A 21,139-nucleotide genomic window follows, 5' to 3' on the forward strand; every position below is an offset into this window, starting at 1 on the left:
CTTCGGCTCGGGTCGTGATCCCAGGTCCTGGGATCGAGCCCCGCATCGGGCTCCCTGCTTGGCGGGGAGCCTGCTTCCCCCTTCTCTCTCTACCTGCCTCTCTGCCTACTTGTGATCTCTCTCTCTCTCTCTCTCTCCCTCTGTCAAATAAATAAATAAAATCTTAAAAAAAAAAAAAAAAAAAAAAAAACTCTGTTCATTGGTGACATTGCTCATGTGCAAGGTGTTGGGAATATCCTTTAGTTTCTGGATTTATTGAAATATTATTAATATGGTATCTGAGGAATTATTCTTCTAATGCTGTGGGATGCCTAGCCCGCTCGGCATTAGTAAAAATTAGAGCTCTGTGCCCCCATGTGGCCAATGAATGATAATGCACCTTTAAAATCTGATTCGGGGGGAGCAGAGTGTTGAGTAATCAATCCTTCACTTAAGGTGAGCGTGGTCACGGTTCGAGATGCTCGGTGATCACAGCATGGATTGCCAGGACTGAAAACATGCAAGATCAGAGATGTCTTCCCAGATTTCTAAATGAATTATTAACGTAGCATCCACGAGATTCTTTTAGCTCCACGTTTGATATTACTGTAGACAAATTGCAGGATAAATGAGCCCCAATGCAGAACTGATCGCATGTTCCAGGCCTGCACACCCAATTTATCTTGGAGCTGTCTGAGAGCTCTTTCCAGAGGATGGTGTAAAGAGCCGTATCCCACATCTGTTATTTTGTAGGGAATTCAATATCCCCAACAATAACACTTACGGAGCACTTGTCATGTACTGGGCACTGTCCTAGGAACTTACAGGTCTGTCTTCCTTGCTACTATGGCGGTTACCCAAGTGATAAGTGCCTTTGTCATTTTACTGTTGGAGGAACATGCCCAGAAGCTGTGGCTTCCAACCTAAAGGATACTAAGCGGCAACATCCGTATTTAAACACTGATCATCTGACTCCCCCAGAGCCTCTGCTCCCTGCTACCCTGTTACTCTGTGTCTACAGAACCGACACAGTTCATCTTGATGTCTGTGTTCCAAAGATTACACAAAGTGATGGAGAACAGACCAGGCGTTCTCGAGTCATAGTCCCTCCGCAAAGCTTACTCCCTGGGGGAGTGCTGGCTGAGCACGCATGTGCTTCAGCATCCCATGGAGGGCTCTGATAGATCTGTGCACTCAGCCCCAGTCCCAGGATTTCAGATTTTTGGCAACAGGTGCCTGGGCGGTGACGGTGCTGCTCCTGGTCAGGAGGTCACTCTTGAGAACCACTGCCCTGGAGTCTGCCTCCCAGAGAGCACTTGGGGATCCTGAACAGAACACCCCATAGCCAGCTCGCTGCCCCCCCCACAATGCTGGATTCAGGACCTGCAAGCCCCCGGCCTGTGCACACAGCCCTCTAGAGGGCCTAGAGCAAGTTACTTTCCTTATCTATAAAGGAGATTGATCCCAAAATACATCCATGTTAATATTCCACGGATCTAAACGAAGTAGAGTCTAGAACCTGGTAGGGAGGTTTATTCTAATCATGAATATCTCAAGTTGCATTCATCACACCCACACTTGGAAATTCAGCTGAGTATATAGTATAGTATATTTCTGAGTATATAGAAATAGGAAGATGGGCTTCTAACTTGTGTTCATGATGGCCTGGCTCTGCCAACAGGGCTAGTTCCTTACAGAGGTTGGTTGCAGATTGTCAGGCAGGTGTTCTCATCTGTTTTTGCATTCTCAGTGCCTCATGTGGCCTGGCAAATAGCAGACGCTCCATGGGTGGACGAGAGGGGGAATGGGGAGGGATGGACGTGTGGGTGGATGCACAGACAAGTGGATGAGCGAGAGGTGGGTTACGGGACGGGATTGTATAAATCGACCAGTAGATGGGACGGAATGGAGGAACGTTAGGTTGGCAGAGATAGACGTCCTCCAGCCGTCCTTCAGCGCTGACAAACCTAGTCAGCCTGCAGCTGGGGTCCCCTATGTGTGTGGGGGTCCACCGTTCCCTGCCATCAGCACAACCAGAGTGGGTGAGGCTGCCGGTCTTCCCCGCCTAGTGAGCTCTGCATGGAAACGTCCTCGTGTCGCTCAGTTCTGTTGGAGATGGATCCTCACAGGAGCCCAAGCTCTGTGGGCAAGTAGGACTGTTTGGCACACTACACAGGGACAAAGGGCCCAGAGGAGATTGCCTGATGTGTAGAAACGGTGTTGGACTCAGATTCAGGAAATCGCGACTCTAAATCCACATCAGTCAACTTGTGAGACGACTTTCAGGTACCAGATGTCCGGTTCCCCTCATTCTGTTTGTGTTAATACTGTCCTTCAAGACTTCTGGGGTTCTCAGGCAAAAGCAAAGCGAAGGGTTGGGTGGGTCTGAAGCCTGGGCCAGGCACGGTCTCCCATTTATTACCGGCAGGTGGCATGGCCGCTGTCCCACAGGCAGGACCTTCATTTAACCCTCACAGTCGCCCTGCGCTATAGGAATTACTCTTCCATGTTGTGGTTGAGGAAATTGGGGCTTGTCGAGACCAGATGACTTGCCCGAGACTCCTGAGCTAGTCATGCCGGAGCTGGGCTGCGCAGCCGGGACCACAGCCCCTGGGAAACCACGCTCTTGACCGACCCACTTGACCTCCTCCAAGCAGAGACCTTCCCCAGCCTCATAATTCAGCTCAGTGTTACACAGCTGCGGTGGGAGTCAGCGTGACTCCCCGAGGGTACCAGCTGACCGCGCTGTCGTGGGAAGCCCCCGACAGGACAGCCGGCCCAAGAAGTGGGGATGAGCGGGGCGGTCACGTTACCCGGCATACGCAGGTGGATTTAGAGACGGCCTCGGTCCCATAGATCCACGTGCTCTTTCCGGCCACTCGAAACCTGCGCTGTAGGTTGACTGGTTGGCCCTGTTGCTTACGGTAACTTAGAGATGGAGCCCTGCTTCCCCCACTTGAACCTGCTGGCTTGAGAAGTGTGTTCCCAGCATGGGTACTCCAAGCCTCGGGCCTCCCGTGACGTGCAGGGATGGGGTGTGGCGGGTGAGCCCTGTGCCCGTGCTGCAGGTAAATAGGCAGAGATTTCAGTCGCCACGTTGCCCCCAGATCCCCTCCCGCCTCCCCAAAGAACAGAAGCACTGGTCACCACATGGGTCACCAGGCAGGGGACCGGCGCCATCGGAGAAACCAGCCCGGCTGCTTGAGGAAGGTTCATGAGAGCATGAATCCCCAACTCGTCTATCCGTTCACTAGCTCTGCCGCAGACCATCACCAGCTGGGTGGCTTCAAGGACAGAAATGCATCCTGTCCGTTCTGGAGGCTACAAGTCTGAGACCAAGGCATCAGCAGGGTTGGTGCCTTCTGGGGGCCATGCGGGACGATCTGTCCCGTGTCCCTCCCTGCTTCTGGGGCCTTTGCCAGCGATCTTTGGCCTGCCTTGGCTCCTGCCCTATTGCCTGATCTCTGCCCTCATCTTCACGCGGTGGTCTCCCTGGGTGCGCATCTAGGTCCTGATGTCTCCTTTTTCTATGAACACCAGTCCCGTTGACTGTGGTCCCACCCTGCAACAGTAGGACTTCATCTTATCACATCACCCATGACCCTATTTCTGAATAAGGTCACATTCTGAGGTCCTAGGGGTTAGGGCCTCAACATACGAATTTTGGCAGAACAGTTCAACCTGCGACGCTCTGCCTCACGTAGCACGTGTCCTCCTCGTGAGCTCCCCGCAGGTCCAGCTCTTAGGTGGCTTGTGCTCCGGGGCGGGCAGCCACTCTGCAGGTTAACTTAGAGACCCCCGCCGTCTGAGCGGACACGTGGTGAGTGCAGCCTGAGGTCAGGACCACAATATCTCTGTAGAGAGAGAACAGGCTTTGTGGAACGTCGGACCTGGGTCTCGATCGTTGATAGGTTTCTGTGAATGGGGACCGCAGAGAGGGCTTCCCAGAAGAGGGGGAATAAGAAAAGCACGAGCCAAGGAGGACAAGAAGTGGCTTAGAGGGACATTGCTTGGCTGTCCCCAGCTGCATTCCAGACAGCGTGGTGAACGCTGGCCTTCAGATGGAGGAGAATAAATCATGTCAGGCTGGGAGATCACACTTCCTGAAAAGCACTGACGAAAGGGCCATAGTTCCCATGTTCACACCTGAAAGAGGAAAATACCGGGGTGCCTGATTGGGAACAGCTGAAGCCAGAGTAGGAGGAGCCTGGGGCGGGGGGTGGGGCTGCCTCCTTCTCCCCCCTGACCCAGGTGTGCGGCCGATGACCCAAGAACCGGCAAATCACTAGCCTCCCTCCCTCCCTCGGCCGGCTGTCCACGGGTCCTCCTCGGGGACTGCCGTTTTCGAGGCTGTCTGTAGCCTCCCGAGCCCACCCGAGCCTGTCCCCTCCCGCAGGGCACAACGAGAAGTCCGAGAACGCAGTGGAGGCCGGAAGCTGCTGTGCCACGTGCAAGGAGTTTCACCAGATGAAGCAGACGGTGCTGCAGCTGAAGCAGAAGGTACGTGCCCGTTCTGTTAGAGCCGGGCCCCGCGGGAAGAGGACTCGGCAAGGAGGAAAGGGAAGAACAGTGAGAAACAGTAAGACGACGAGTTGTCGCCCACGATCTCCGTGAACGTTCACGAAGGTCGCTGCCAGCTGGGTTGGGACTGAGACTTTGCTCCGACCGCCCACCCTCGGAGCTGCCGTGCAAAGGGCAACACGCCCATGAAGGCAAGAAAGCGATCAATTAGGTAACTGTGAAGGGGGCCTCGAGGTGGGGGAGCGCGCGGCAGAGGAGTAAGGAGGTTGAGCTAGGACTGTTGAAACTCTGGGTAAAAGGAACGTCCAGACACATGGTCCTGGGGCAGGCTTACGCAGTTCTGTTTCATCTAACATTCTGGTTAGGTTTTACAACCGAGAACACCCTGTCTATAAACATCCCTAAGCGGACGGTGAATTTCCGTAGCGGCTCTCTTTTTTGCATTGGAAAGCAGCCGTTTGGGTGCCTCGTGTCAACAAGAATGAGGGCTGAGTCACTTTCTAAAAGGCTCCCACGCATGCCGCAGAGACTATCAGATTTCTAGTAACATTGTTATGCCATGAGTAATGCCCCCGTGATGGATCTGGGGACCTGATTTCTTGAGCAACTGTCCTGGCCCCGGCTCGATGGTATTTATGATCCCTCAGTCCTCCAAGATCGCTCTTACGCTGAGAAAACCTATCGTAGGGGCTTGTTTGTTTAATTGCTTCTGCCCGAGGCTCTTAGCACATCAAGGAGGTGTATGTAATCTGTTTAACTTTGTTATGCCAAAGGGCAAAGGGTAAGCATAAGATAATATGGCTTTTCCATGTTCCCCAAACATACACGCAGCCCTTAAAATGAGAACCACCGCTTCCAGCGAAATAAGCCGATCAACAGGCAGAGAAGGGCAATGGCTTTGCTGGTCTTTTGTATGTTGTTGGCAAAGATCTGTCCATGTATCCTGTACACGATCCGAAGTAGTCTGCGATCCAGTATTAGAACGGGCGGAACACTCTGTAAGTGCAGCACATAAACACATCCCGCACAACCCCTCGGTTAAACTTGGATTGGTGTTACCATTTATTGAGCAAATCCAAAAATGGGTCCAGGGAAGAAGTAAGCTCACATTTCATAGGCCAGAGGATTAGGGCTCGGGGGAGGCAGTTGTTCAGAGCCTAAGGCGGCTCTCTGCTTCCTCTCCTGGACAGTTGAAAATCCAGGAGCTAGAGGGAAGCTTTTTCCAGCCTGGAGGATCGTCAGAATAGTCCAGTGCCACTAAATCTCACAGGGTGTTCGGAAATGCAGTTACTAATCAGTATCTGACTTTCGTGTCCTAGTACCCACCACCTTTAAAGACTTTGCTGTAGAGCTCCAAACAATCCAGTAGCAAGTACTTCTTAGTACTCCAGTAACTCTTGTAGTGACTCTCACGCACTTAGTACTCATGCAGTAACTCACATACTTAGTACTCCAGTGACTCTCATGAGGTTAACTCTCACGTAGTTAATACTCCAGAAACGAGTATGTGGTAACTCTCACAAACATAGTACTCCAGTAACGCATGTGGTAACTCACACACTTAGTACTCCGGTGACTCCCATGAGGTTAACTCCCACATAGTTAATACTCCAGAAATGAGTATGCGGTAACTCACACACACTTAGTACTCCGGTGACTCTCATGAGGTTAACTCTCACGTAGTCAATACTCCAGAAATGGGTATGTGGTAACTCTCACACACTTAGTACTCCAGTAACTCTCATGAGGTTAACTCTCACATAGTCAATACTCCAGATATGTGTATGTGGTAACTCTCACACATTTAGTACTCCAGTAACGCATGTGGTAACTCACACACTTAGTACTCCGGTGACTGTCATGAGGTTAACTCTCACGTAGTTAATACTCCAGAAAGGGGTATGCGGTAATTCTCACACACTTAGTACTCCAGTAACTCTCATGAGGCTGACTCTCACATAGTTAATACTCCAGAAATGAGTATGCTGTAACTCTCACACACTTAGTACTCCGGTGACTCTCATGAGGTTAACTCTCACATAGTTAATACTCCAGAAACAGATATGTGGTAACTCTCACACACTTAGTACTCCAGTAACTCATGCAGTAACTCAGACTGAAATTGGTCCACCTCATACTGAATTCTGCAAACGCATCGTTGCAAGTCTGAGCTAATGCTGGCATTTAAAGAACATCCTGAGGAGCGACTCATTTCTAAAGACATCTGTAAGCAGGTGTTGCATTCTGTAGTTAATAAAGCAGTCTTACATCCAGGATCTCGTTTAATTTCCAGCATGACCCTGTAAGAAAGATGCAGGTATCCTCAGAGAAGTCAAGTCACTGCCCAAGAGGCAGGCCAGGCTTCTGCTCCTGTGCGGGGGGCAGGATTGTGTTGGATTTGAACTTCACCTCACTAGGACAGATGCCCTCTGTTAGGTACTGGGTGTCCTGGACCATGGCCAACCCCATGGTAGAACATGGTATGCAGACATGCTGAATTGTGCTGTGAGTATAGTCAGCAAAACCCCAACTGTGGGGAACTCAACAGTTCCAGAACCCCCGTGGGTTCCTTGGTGGGTAAATTGTAAGAAGAAAGGTGGAGCAGTGACCTGCAGATTAAAAGAAACGTTAAAGACCTGTTATTTTTTAGAATGACCAGGACTAAACCAGAGTGTGTGGGCATGCATAGTTAGGTTATTTTTAACTTATTTTTAAAACACAGGAAGTCATTAAAATCAGGATAGTGGTTACTTTTGGCAGGGGGAGGGGGGGCGGGAAGGATGAGACTGTGATTGGGTCAGAGCACAGGGAGGGTGACTTCTGGTAAGTGGCTAAGATCTGTCTTTTGACTTAGGTTTCATTAAAAAGATACATGCCTTATACTCATTTGCTAGGATATAGATTTGTGGGGTTTCCAGATTCTGTGCTTTCATTTTCTGATGAAAAGTTTTTAAAAATTGTATGCAGATGACTCTTTGGGGGTAGGGGGAAGTGATTTGGCTAGAAAGAGAGATTTGGGAATAAGTAAAATACCCATCATTTATTTCATAAAGAGGGCACCAGGCCTGTCAGCGGGGGGAAGTCTGAGGCAAGCAGCCAGTTTCCAGAAAGCCCCTTGGGCTCCTGCTGCATGGACGGTTTGATTGGGGGGGGGGGCGTCATGCAACTGCAGAGTGTGACTGACGACTCAGGAAGGGTTTATTGAGCATCTACTATGCCTTCCGGTAGACTGGGAGATGAGGGAATACGGACAGTGCAGAATCAAGCCCTGCCTTCATCAGCTGTCTTATCTGGGCAGTGAGGCCAGCAGTGTGAGTCCACCAAAAGCTGCCACGCGGCGGGGGGCAGACAGAGCCTCCAAAGTTAGAGGTCAGTGTGGGTTCGGAGGCCTGTGCACACCTGCGTCCCGCCGTCTGCCTTTGCACCTTCTAGCACCGCCATTAGGGCCGGTCAAATAAATGGCTTCTCAGTCGTTTGTGACCTCCTCTGCTACCTTGATCAAGCTCCTCTGCAGAAGGGCCCTTCTCGGGACGCTGGGAAGCCTGATCCATACTGCAGTGACTGGAGTCACTGGATCGCTGGTAACGTTGAGGGAGGCAGCTAGCTGTGGTCTTGGAAACACAGATTCCAGAGCCACATAAGCTAAGTATAAATCTTAGCCCCGATACCTGCTGGATGTATGACCCTAGGGAAGTGACTTAATGTCTCCGTGCCTCCCCTGGATTAAAAGGGGAGGACAATATTATTTTTGTTTTCATGACCATCAAATGAATTAACATTTATAAAAGACTTGAGACAGTGTTTGCTACTTAGAGCTTTGTAAATGCTTACCAATCAACATTTTTTTTAAAAGATTAATTTGAGGGATGCCTGGGTGGCTCAGTTGACAGCTGCCTTCAGCTAAGATCATGATCCCGGGGTCCTGGGATCGAGTCCCGCATTGGGCTCCTTGCTCAGCGAGGAGCCTGCTTCTCCCTCTGCCTCCTACTCCCCCTGGCTGTGCATGCACACGTGCTCGCTCGCTCTCTCTCTCCCCCATCTCTCTCTCTGACAAATAAATAAATAAAATATTTAAAAGTAAATAAATATTTACTTGAGAGCATGAGTGTGGGGGGAGGGGCAGAGGGAGAGAACCTCAAGCGGACACCCCACTGAGTGCAGAGCCTCGTGCGGGGCCCAGTCTCATGACCCGGAGATCACGACCTGAGCTGAAACCAAGAGTCGGAGGCTTAACTGACTGAGCCCCTCAAGAGCCCCTAAATAACGTTAATTATATGTATCACATATTATATGCATAATGTATTATACATGCTTACAAAGTGCTTCATAGCAGCACCTACCTGATTCTTACCAACAGCTCTATGAGGTAGATGCTTTACTACGAAGGTTAATATGAGATAATGATATCCATGATTCCGGCAACTGGAGTCCAGGCTAATATAGACTCTTCCTATATTACTATGACCTTCGCAAACACCTGCATCCCACCAGCCCACCCTCTGCTGTGTTTGTGCAGCATAGTCAAGCCAAGGACCCTGGACATCTGCCTCCAAAACTCTAGCGCCTTGACTTGCCACACATCCCGCTGATGCATTGCATCCGGGAACTGAAGGGAGCCGGGCTATAACCACCCAGCAGGAGGTCAGATGGGAAGCGGAGACGTTTACTGGATCACCTCATGGCTTTTACTGGGGAGCAAAGGGAGTTGATCTCAACCTCCAGGCTTGAGCTCTCAGATCTAAAGATGGGTGTAGGGCATCAGAGCATTCCAAGGCTAAGGAGGAGCTCTGCTACACTATTTCTTCTGGAATCTGTTGCTCTCTGGGCACAGGGTTTCCAAGCAGGGCCTCCTCCAGTAGGATATAGGGACAGATGTAACATGTTCCAGAAAATCTCAGATACCTGGTTTCTATGGGACTCCAGGATCCAGAGTAAGCCTTCTGGAGAGGTTAGCTCTGATCCCATAAATGTGCCTTTCTCCCCCTGACTTTGCCCTGCCAAAATAGCTTCTTGGAAGACAGAGACTAGAACTACCATTTATCAAGCCACTTACTATATTCCAGGTCCTGTGCTGGGCACCTAACCTACATTTCCCATTAAATCCCCACAGCCCTAAAGGTGGGTGTTGATGTTCCCTTTATTGGTGACAAACTGTAGGTTTGTAGCGTTCGGTTCTCCCAGAAGGTCTCATGGATTCACACAGCTTACCTGACCTCAAGGAGTGTGAAGGTCATCTGTATGGATGGCCCCTCTGGCTTCCCCTAGAGGGAGCTGCTCGTGACCTAGAAGGGAAAGCGAAGAGGAAGCCGCCATGATACATTTTATGCCCCCGTTTCAGAAGTTCCCCACCATCACTTCCACCATTTTCCAGTTATTGGAGGTGAGTAAGTACAGCCCACCCTCAGAGGGTGGAAGTTAGGCACCACCTTTTGAAGGTAGGAGTGTCCAAAACTTTGCAGACCTATTTTTCCATCATGGGCACTGTTGGCCACTCATTCCCGAGCACCTGAGGTGAACCGCAGGCCACCTTCTCGGTCCTGGCTCCCAAGGCTGCGGGGCTGTGTCTTGATCACCATTGTCACCTTATAACCAAGCACAGGGCCTGGCACATAATAGGTACTAAATAAAGTAATTAACAAATTGAATTTCTGAAACAGGTCAGTCCTATCAGTTTGGTAATAATGAGTCTAATGATGATATCTAGACTATCTGGAGCCTGTCCAGGTTTATCCACTAACCAGCCAAGGGATCTCCCTCAAGTCATGTTCACTGGAAGGCCTCTGGATTTGGAAGCAGATCCCTAGACCCCTTTGAGGATGGAAGGGAACAACCACCAAAAGGACTGGCAGCCCCTGCAAACACACAGATGCAACCATCTTCCTGGCCTGGAGCCATCACTTCCTGACCAGAGATCCTCTCCTTACAGATCGCCCTGCTCCCCAACAGCGCAGCCGACCTGGGCAAGTACATCACCGGCAACAAGGTGCTGGCCTCCAACGCCTACCTCCCGGGACCTCCTGGGCTGCCTGGAGGCCAGGGCCCTCCTGGTGAGTGGGGAGGAGGGCAGAGGAGGGTGACCGAGCCACGAGCCGCGGCCTGCCGGAAGCCACCATGGGTGCGGGCCGGCCCAGGTTCAGACTGTGAGGGTGAGGGCAGCGGCGGGAGTCAGGGGAGCCCCCACCCCCCTGTCATGAGAAGCCTGGGGAAATTGGGTCCTCGAGCCTGAGAAACCCTCATAACCAGGAGAAATCGAGAAGAAGAAGGTCATTGTCCTGGGCGTGGGTAAGATTCTTAGAAATAATTTCCAGTTACAGAGAAACAAAATGAAGACTTATTTTTGAGTGTTAATGTGCAAAAATAGAACTGGGTGAGGAACCCACGGAGGCGCATCAGCCAGCCGTAACCCCCAATGGCCAGCCTCGTCCGTGCTATTCCTCAGCCTTACTTCCTCCTTCCCCTATTAGTTGTGAACACACTCACATCTGTGTTTCTTTATATGTATACGTGTGTGCGTGTATGTGTGTGTGTGTATGCCTCTATATATTTTTCTTCAGTCAACTTTACTGAGATACAATTATACACAGTAACCTGTACCGCTTTAACCACAGTTCAACAAGGTCTTAGGAAAATATACATCCCCCATCAAGCGCTTACTTACCACTACCCTACATCAAGATACAGAGTATTTTTATCACCCCAAAAAGTTCCTTTGTGCCCCTTTGCAATCTACTCCCCTGTCCCCAACTGTAGGCAACCACTGACCTGCTTTCTATCACTAGTTTTGTCTGTTCTAGAACTTCAGAGCACTGGAATCTCATTACGGGTGTGCTGCTTGTCGGGCTTCTCGCATGCAGCATTTTGCTTTAGGCATCCACCATCGTCACTTGAAGACAATCCCAAATGTCCCATCATTCCATCAGGAAGTACACAATGAGAACTTTATTTTTCTTTTTAACAAATGTTTGGGAGGGAGGGTTTATATTTCATTTTTACGAGAAAGAGAGAGAGCACGAGAGCACAAGCAGGGAGTGTGACAGGGAGAGGGAGAAGCAGACTCCCTGCCTAGCTGGGATTCCGCCCCCCTCCATGTGGGACTCAATCCCAGGACCCTAGGATCATGACCTGAGCTGAAGGCAGACACTCAGCTGACTGAGCCACCCAGGCACTCTACAATGAGAACTTTAAAAAATAGTCACATGATGTTTTATATTTTATTAGGAGTCCCTCCACGGATAAGATAGATCAACAGAATCTTATCCACACCAATAAAGGAAATGATGTCAGTGTTAGCAGATGAGTCTAAAACACAGAGTGCCTTTTCCCTGGTTGTCCTTGCCTGGTAGTGTGCTAAGTGTTATGAGTGACCTCCTGGCCTTCCAGTGAGAAAGACAAGAAACAAAGAGCAAAGGCAAATAGAAGAAAACAGTATCTGCTTGCCCCTAAGTAAGTGAAAAGGTTCTCCCTGCTGCGGGAGCTTACAGAAGGGAGAGACCACAGCGATGGTCTGCAGTGATCCCAGGACCTGGGTTTGACCTGGACATGGAAGAGTGGGACGGTTTTGTTCAAGCAGGAAGAATATGGACAGATTTGAGACCGAAAGTTCACCAACAACCAAGGCTCCAAATTCTTTCCAGACTATTTATTTCTTCTCTTTTTCACTTATATCTTAATCTCGTTTCTGCCAAACACAGGTGCCCTGGGTCTCAGTCTATACAGGGAACAAGGACTGGTCCAGGACTTTGGTTTATCCTCTTGCTAATTCCCTTGGCCCGAGGTCCTCTGGGACAGGTGGAGTTTTCTCCAGACCCTCCCACAGGCAGCCTCTTGCTGTTCCTAAGTAAATGTGGGTTTCCTTGCAGATTGATCCCAACTCCGAGTTCCCACCCTTCTCTAAGAGTGTGTTCTTGCTTTGCTTCCCGAGAGGAAGGTCATCTCCAGGCCAGTCTATAAATCACTCCAACAAGGACAGATGAAGGAGAAACAAGGGTGCCATTGGCTGGCTGTCTTCTTAATGAATGACTTGCTAGCTTTCCTTTCCAATTCGGCCATCTGGTTTCTAACAGTTTGAGCTGTCCAGGGTCCTTGATGGAGCAGGGAGTAACAGAGGACTAACTTCAGCAATGGACTGTGCCCTTCCTTTGTCCTCCAAGCTTTTCTTTCTCTCTCCTTAATTCCAGCATCAGTTTGTGATGTCCTCCATCAAGCTGTACTGGGGCAGCTAGAGACATAAGAGACATTTCTCTCACCCATAAGTAAAAGTCCGGTCCCAGAGCTTATGATGAATCACAGACTGGAGTGTCAGCACGGGAAACCACACCGGGTTAGAATCCTTTGTCTTCGGCGGGGAGGGGGTGGCCGCTACTCCCCGACCCCCACTGTTATGCATGAGAAGTTGCCATTCGCCCATCCAAGCCCCACATTCAAAGGACACTTGACACACAGTGATCTCTGAAGTTCATTGATTGTGTAGATGAAGGCAAAACATTACCTCTGGCCTGTCCTTGTGCTACTGAAGGTGAAGTATTTTTTAGTTATAGGAGGAATCTGATCCCCTTCCCAGATACACTTTTTCAGGATGTGCCTGGAACCAGCATTGAGAGTCAGGGTGTGAAACATGTTTGGAGAGAACACTCACTGCCTTTAACTTTGGTCTCATTGTGCTGTGAGCTCGAAGAAGACTTCCCCAAATATGCAAAATCGGAAGTCTTTGTTTCTTAGATTTGATTTGTTCTGTTTTCCGATGCCTGAGATTATTGCCTCCAGTCTCTGTGTTCTGTCACTAGTAGGAGCTAGCTAGGGATTTTTAACAAGTATGACTGTATGCATTTGAAACAGACATTGCTGGTGAACGATTCTAGCACAGCAATCAGCCCACCGTCTTCAGTGTGCTCACTTGATGTGAAATGTTTCCTAAAGAGCCTGCATGCACTTGGGACTCTGCAAGTGTGCGGACAATTAGGACATAGCCCACACCCTCAGAGGGTCGACAGGTGAAAACAGGTTAAAACTCACATTGTTCCATATGCAAAAGAATGAAGTTGGACCCTTCTCTTGAACCATATACAAAAATTTACTCAAAAATATACTAAAGATCTAGATGTAAGATCTGAAACTATAGAATTCCTAGAAGAAATCATAGGGGGAAAGCCTCATGATGTTGGATTTGGCAAGATTTCTTGGGTACAACACCAACATACAGATGACAAAAGCAAAAATAGACAAGGGGACTACATCAGACTTAAAAACTGTGCAATTAGCAGAGTGAAAGACATTCTACAGAGGGGAGAAAGTATTTGCAAATCATTTATCTGATAAGGGGTTAATATCCAGAATAGGAAAAAAAAAAAAACTACAACTCTGCAATAAAAAATAACCTCAATGTAAAAATAAGCAAAGGAGAGAGGGTGGTGGGGAAATGGACATTGGGGAGGGTACATGCTATGATGAGTGCTGTGAAATGTGTAAACCTGGCAATTCACAGACCTGTACCCCTGGGGATAAAAATACATTATATGTTTATTAAAAGAAAATAATAATAATAATAAATAAGCAAAGGAAGGGCTCCTGGATGGCTCGGTCATTAAGCGTCTGCCTTTGGCTCAGGTCATGATTCCAAGGGTCCTGGGATCGAGCCCCACATCAGGCTCCCTGCTCGGTGGGAAGCCTGCTTCTCCCTCTCCCACTCCCCCTGCTTGTGTTCCCTCTCTTGCTGTGTCTCTCTGTCAAATAAATAAATAAAATCTTTCCAAAAAAAAAAAATCAAAGGACTTGAATAAACATTTCTCCAAAGATGGTATACAAATGGCCAACAAGCACTTGAAAAGACACTCAACATTACTCGTCATAGAGAGATGCAAATCCAGCAAGGCATCACTTCACATCCACCAGGAGAGCCACTGTCAAGAAAAGAACAGAACAGGTGTTGGTGGGGATGTGGAGAAAAGGGACCCCTTGCACCATGTTGGTGTGAATGCAAACTGGTGTAGCCACTGCGGAGAACAGGGTGGAGGTTCCTCAAAAAATTACAAGTGGTACTAATATGACCCAGCAATCCCACACGTGGGTATAATATCCAAAAGAATCAAAAGCAAGGTTTTGAAGAGATGTTTGCATAATGTACCCATCACAACAGTATTCACAATAGCCAAGCTACCTGCTTCCAGTAAAGGATGAGTGGGTAAACCAAAGGTGGTATATACAGCAGGGGAATGTCATTCAGCCTTGAAAGGAAGGAAATCCCTGTTGCATGCTATAACATGGGTGAACTTTGAGGACATTCTGCTAAGTGAAAGGAGCCAGTCACAAGAGACAAATGCCATATGATTGTACTAATAAGTCTTTGAAGCAGTCAGGTTCGTAGAGACAGGAAGTAGAATGGCAGTTGCCAGCACCTGGGGGAAGGAAAATGAGGACTCGTTTTTCAGTAGGTACAGAGTTTTAGCTTTGCAGGATGAAAAAGTTCCAGAGATCTGTTGCACAGCAAGGTGAATGTCCTTAACTCTACTAACCTGTCCATCTTAAAGTAGTTAAAATAACCACCTCTATGTGTCGTTTACTACAATGAAGAAAAGTACTCTCCTAGCGCTTACCCCCCTCCCCTACCCCCTGCCCCCGGCTGACATTCAGGACCTACGGCAGAGGTGAGTGTCCTGAGGTCTGCACCCAGGTGCTGCCCCACAACTTAACAGCCACGCCAGAGAGACTGTTTCCAACTCTCTATGTGCGTAGGTGAAGGTAGGTGAGGCCTGTAGGTCAGTTCCCCGTCAGCCTCCATGATCAGTATGGACGTGTGTCGGCACGCAGACAGCCACAAAAGCAGCCCTATGGCTTGATCCTAAACTCCATATATCCCCAGTGCTCTGTCACGTTAGGCCTCAGAAAAGAAAGAAAAACAAAACCCACAATGTCTACAGGGACCTGGCAGATGGCACAGGTGAATAAAGGCACAGCCTGTGAGCAGCGGAGAGTCAACCAAATCATTGTGCCAATAGCAAAATAGTGGTCCAGGCTTCAGTTCTTCCCGTCTTCAAACAGATGCCAGAAATCCAGATTTCTGTAGGAAATCTCCCAATTTTTAAATGTTAGGAGATTCAGAGAACAACAGTATCCACAAACAACTACATAAACCTGTATGGAGTGTGTGTGTTGTGCATATGTGTGTATGGATATGGTTATATACATCTATATTAGATGTATGGCTAATGTATATATTCATATCTAATATATACGCAGAGACATTGTATAGTATTGTGGTACACAATGAGGTAAGCTGTTAATTCTCTTTCAGAGAAGGGGTGTCGAGATGTTTTTGGAGAAATGTGGTCTACAACGATTATATAAGGATGGAGAATTTTGATCATGTTAAGTTTAAAATGCCTGTAGGGTGTGTTAGAGACGTCAGAAGGCAGATGGCAGATGGCAAGGAGAAATGGCTGCAAAGGGCTCCCCGACTCTCTGGGCAGCCAGAGCCCCTGTCCTCATGGGATGTAGATCTAACGAGCTCTTTCTTGATTACAGGTTCACCGGGACCAAAGGGGAGCCCGGGCTTCCCCGGTGTCCCAGGACCTCCCGGGCAGCCTGGCCCTCGGGGCTCAATGGGACCCATGGGACCATCTCCTGATCTGTCCCACATTAAGCAAGGCCGGAGGGGCCCCGTGGTCAGTATTTTATCAGAGATCCACTTACCGTTGCTGGGGACAACATGTTCTTGTCCCATGTGTTTTCCTTGTATTGAACTGGACCCCTCTGTCTTGTAGGGTCCGCCAGGTGCACCAGGAAGAGACGGCTCTAAGGTCAGTCTTCTGAGTGGTCCTTACAGCCCAAGGTTTCCGTGTTGCAACCTACTGGGCGGGCATCAAGTAAAGCCCGAGCACTGTTTCCTCTCCCCACTTGGAGACACTCTTTTTCCTCCAAGCTAGGAAGAAAATCTAAGATGCAAACAACTGTAATAAAAAAAGAAAAACCCAAAAACCACCCCTAAGAATGAGCACCCCTGTACATTTTACACAAGCCCTGTGCAGCAGGGGGCTTTCTCTTGGGCCGGTGCTCCTTGGCAGGGCTGTGTGGTGTGTCCCCACTCCTTTGACGTGTTTACGTCAAGAACAGGAAAAGCTCCCGTCTCTGCAAGTGGGTGCTTTCGGTTCCTGAGCTGCCTGCGTCTCACCCCACGAATAAGTCAGCATGCTTTACTCTAGAAAGTTGATGAGATATTGCACACGTTGCCTGGAAATACAAGCATTCCTCTTCTCAGGTCTGGTTTGAAAATCCACGGCCCCAGGGGAAATCGGAATGAGAGACACTTGACCCCAGCAGTTCTGTTCAAACAAAGGGTCTCTTGAGTCCAGCTTCAAGCTTCCATTTGTTTCCGACAGAAAATACTTGTTTATGTAGGGCAGTGGTGACAGCGGGGATCTCCCTGGAGCCCGGGGGAGGCATCCCAAGCAGTCCACAAAGCTAATGTGACCTTTCTGCTTGCAGGGAGAGAGAGGAGCGCCTGGACCCAGAGGGTCGCCAGTGAGTAGCACTATCTGCCCCCCTCCCTCCGGGAAATGTCCTCAGGGATGTAGCTCTGATGAGCCTGTTAAGTTGGCCAACAGCCAGCCCCTTCCAGCCAGTACTCAGCCTACCCAAGGGGATCTTAGGGGTGAGGAGGAGAATCTCGGAGGACTTTAAGAGCTGGTTGGGATTTGTTGTTCTTGTTGTTTTGTTTTTTTTTTAATTTGTTTTCTGGGTTTTTTCTTTTTCTTTTAACATGGCTAATCTTTATGTGGAAGATCTTCTTTTAAGATTTAAAAATATATATATATATGCTATGAGTCTACTTCCGAGTATGTCCTGAAACATCAGACGGGGCTCTCCTAACTCTGAACACTTACGAGCTTAGCCACCGCTGCGACTCAAGCAGATCCGATGACCAGCTCTTCCCAAAAAACTGCAGAGACCTGCACGGCTGCTTGGGCCTGTTGAGAATAAATTGGCTTGGATATATGTTGGTGTCTGGGAGATTAAAAAATGAACCTTAGTAGTAACCAAAGCATAGGAAATTCAAGCAACTCCATTGCTTTTGAAAAGATTGGTGTCCTTTCTGAAGACAGACAGCCTCGGCTTAGATGTAGGCGGTCTGGGCTCTCGTCCCAGCCCTTCCTCGGATGAGCCGTCTGAGCTGTCTGATCCTGGCCATCCTTAGCATCCCTGGGCGTCTCTCCATCCGCTCACCTGTGCCAGGGCAAGTGTAATTAATCTGAGCTTCCACCCTTGAAAGGAGCATCAGTTACTATCAAAACACTGTCCAGTGCTTGCTTCGGCAGCACATATGCTAACAACAACAACAAAAAAAAAACAACAACGTCCACCTGTAAGTGCTTTGCAGATGGAGTCGCTGTTTCAAAGGCGGTAGCTAGAGCATCAGAGGCCACGGGCAATAAAGATGTTTACTGCAAGCCGCTAACAAGCCCTGACCTTGCCCGTTCACACGTTATTTTGATGTGTCCCGCACGGCACTACGTAGAAGTCAAGGCTTAACAAATTCCATACAATGATAAAAACAATGTTCAATCCATAGAAAAATTAGGAAGGCCTTAGACCTTTCCTGATCAATGGGGAATAGATGTCTTTACCACATACTTTCAACTGCATTCAGGTCACAGTTATAGTCAATGACCTTTATAAACATCTTAATTGTTTCCTTTTTTAAAAGATAACACTTGGAGCATTTATGATGCTCTAAGCCCTTTATTTATTAACTCATTTAAATCCTCACTTATGAAACCCTATGATGTTGAGATTATTACTATCTCCATTTTACAGATAGGGAGATGGAAACCCAAAGAAACTGAGTAACTTGCCCAAGACTATCCAGTAAGCAACAGAGCTGAGATTCAAACCCAATAGAATCCCAACCTCTTTTTTTTTTTTAATGACCCCACTTATTTATTTGACACAGAGAGAGACAGGGAGAGAGGGAGAAGCAGGCTTCCTGCTGAGCAGGGAGCCCAGTGCGGGACTTGATCTCAGAACCCTGGGATCATGACCTGAGCTGAAGGCAGACGCTTAACAACTGAGCCACCCAGGTGAACCCAGAATCCCCACATCTGTGTTACTCTGTGTTACCCCATTTTCTTTGGAAGGTAACGTAGGAGGGGTCTTCTCTTATTCTTTCATAAGAATATGCTTCACACAGGATTGAGTCTGTGGTCTTCTGGCTTTGATTCCTCTCCTGTGCGCAGGGACCCCCTGGGTCTTTCGACTTCCTGCTCCTTATGCTGGCTGACATCCGCAACGACATCGCCGAGCTGCAGGAGAAGGTGTTTGGGCACCGGACACACTCGTCAGCGGAGGAGTTCCCTTTACCTCAGGAATTTTCCAGCTACCCGGAAACCATGGACTTTGGCTCTGGAGACGAGTACCCAAAAAGAACCGAGATGAGGGACTTGGGACCCACCAGAGACTTTTATCCTTAGCATGCCCCATTATCGTCATCGTCCTGCCAAAGGAGGAGAAAAGAGTGTTTTTCACCTGCAGTTAAGTCCTATACAGAAAAAGAAAAAAAAAAAAAGCCAACCCACTGGAGACCTAGAAAAGATACAACTTTATTGTCTTTAACTCTTTTCCTGCCTTCTCTTTCCTGCTCTCCTTCCGAGTACTGTGTCTAGAGTCCCCTGCCAGAGACATGAGGGAGTAAGTCATTAATTTTACCTGCTTCCCTCCAGAGCCAGCTTGGGGGGAGTGGAGGGATTGGGAGACACAGGAACTTCCCTTTCACTTCCTTCTTGTTCATGAATTTCTGAATTTCTGAGTTAACTACTCTCACGGTGTCCTAAAGTGGCGAAATATCCAAAGGGGAAAAGTGGCAAGGTGAGCTCTGAAAAGATGTGAGGTTACTTATTTAAAAAAAAAAAAAAAAAAGATATGTGTCCAAAACAGACTATTACTCAGTATCAAAATTAACCTTCTTTAATTAAAAGGGGAAAACAACATTGTATAGTTACCTTGGTGTATAATTCTTTTTCCTTGTCAATCTAATATATTTTTAAATATTCTATCCTCTTGTCCAACCTTGTTTCCCAATTTTGATTAAAGGAAGGAGGGAAATAAGAAGGAGCAGAGATTAGGGAAGATGGAGGGAAACTGTAGTCTTCTATTTCTTGTCCTATAAATTGCCACATTCTAAATTCAAAAATGATGCCTAAGGGTTTATGCCACGCATCTCTGTGCGTTTGTTCCTCTTGCTGTAGGAGTTAAATCCTCTTCTCAAAACAAAGTAAATGAATGAAGCGCCTGGATTCCCATTAAAAGAATGGGCTCCCGGTTTGCCAAGACGTTTTAAAGCTACGTGATCAAATGAGTGGGCTTGTAAGTCACGGATCATTACATGAGAGTGGCTGACCCTTAGGGAACCCCGGGCCCGCCTCTGACTGGGTGCCCGGGAGGGACCATTACGCCACGATCCTGGTTATATCAACGTGCCCTGGAGCCGGAGGCTGGAAGGAGGTTGTCTGCTTGGGTCTTCGGAGAGGGAGGAGAGCCTCGAGCAGGATCCCCACGGAATCCGCAGAGGCAAGTCTGTTTGCTCTCCTTGGGAACTGGAACCCCTCGTCTGGGGCCAGCGAAGCTCGCCAACGCAGAGAGTAACACACTGTTGGAAGTTCTCTCGGATGCCGAGGGAAATAACAATGTTTCTTGTTTGGCAGAAGTTTCCTTCCCACTCTTCCCATTCTTCCTTATTTTTCCATCATTTTATCCAAGTTCTAGTTCTCACAGGCCTTCTCCTTGATCCCCCTTCCTCAGCAGAGGTGGGGAGCGGCTGGGAAAGGGGCGTGTTCTCGAAGCTGCCAGTGAGTCTGTGGCCGCCCATACACCTCTGGGTCCCGGAGGGAGACATGCTTCAGAAAAGACTTCCTCGGGTTCCTTAGAGACAGGAACAAGAGTGGACCATGAAGACACCAGCAGACGCATCTGCTCCTTTGGAACATGACCAGGGAAACTCTTGGTTTTGAAGGGGAGCGCACAGTTTTCCTCCAGGAAGCTGGCATCTGCCACCTAGAAATGCAGCTACCTGTTCGGGGGGGCCGCCCCCCTCTGCTGAGCCCCCCCGGATGGTCACGGCGCACTCGCGCCTGCTCGTGGTGGGGCTCCTCTTCCCTTCGATTTCTCCCCATGTTTCTGGGAGGTGTTTGTTTACTTCTCTTTTTCCTTTTAGCCCATCACTTCCCTCTCCTGCTGGGACAGCTTGTCTTAAGAGAGCGCTGTTGGCGTGTGGGAGACTGCCACCTTGCAACAGTCTCTCCCCGGAAAGCCAGGAAGGGCTTCCGTTTGCGAGGGTCCCGTGACACCGGCCTGCCTTTCCTTGTCGCAGTCAAGGTACCAGCCCTGACTCCAGTCGGTTGGCCGCTGGCTGGGCCTTTCTCGGACCTTTGGCCCCACTGTCTCTTCCTCATACAAAATACCCAGTGCCGGCCCGCCAGAAAGTCACAGCGACAAGCAAACACCTTCTCAGTGCTCCTTTTCTAGCATTCCCCCCAACCCCACCGCAGCCTCTCCAGGGTCCGATCTTCACAACCGAGGGCCTCGCCAACACCAGGGCTCAGGGAGAGCTGAGCTAAGCAGCTGTTGATTCCCATCTGGAACGCATTTAACGTTG

The 21,139-nt window shown here is 48.9% G+C and overlaps 1 protein-coding gene across 2 annotated transcripts in view; it reads left to right on the forward strand.

The window, feature by feature from the left end:
- CCBE1 (collagen and calcium binding EGF domains 1) overlaps nt 1-19,386 on the forward strand; it is a 224,186-nt gene extending 204,800 nt beyond the window's left edge. Inside the window, exons 6-11 of one of the 2 annotated variants that reach the window (XM_080821048.1) lie at nt 4,376-4,479; nt 10,427-10,547; nt 16,018-16,157; nt 16,257-16,292; nt 16,978-17,013; nt 18,726-19,386. In XM_080821048.1, coding sequence (XP_080677174.1) covers nt 4,376-4,479; nt 10,427-10,547; nt 16,018-16,157; nt 16,257-16,292; nt 16,978-17,013; nt 18,726-18,959 — 671 coding nt within the window. In that variant the 3' untranslated portion in view covers nt 18,960-19,386. Of the gene's footprint in view, nt 1-4,375; nt 4,480-10,426; nt 10,548-16,017; nt 16,158-16,256; nt 16,293-16,977; nt 17,014-17,273; nt 17,487-18,725 lie in introns of those variants that run through there. The other variant, XM_080821049.1, reaches the window with a different exon arrangement.
- The last annotated feature ends 1,753 nt before the right edge of the window (nt 19,387-21,139 follow it).

This window comes from Martes martes (assembly GCF_963455335.1).
Source record: "Martes martes genome assembly, chromosome: 13".
NCBI lineage: Eukaryota > Metazoa > Chordata > Mammalia > Carnivora > Mustelidae > Martes > Martes martes.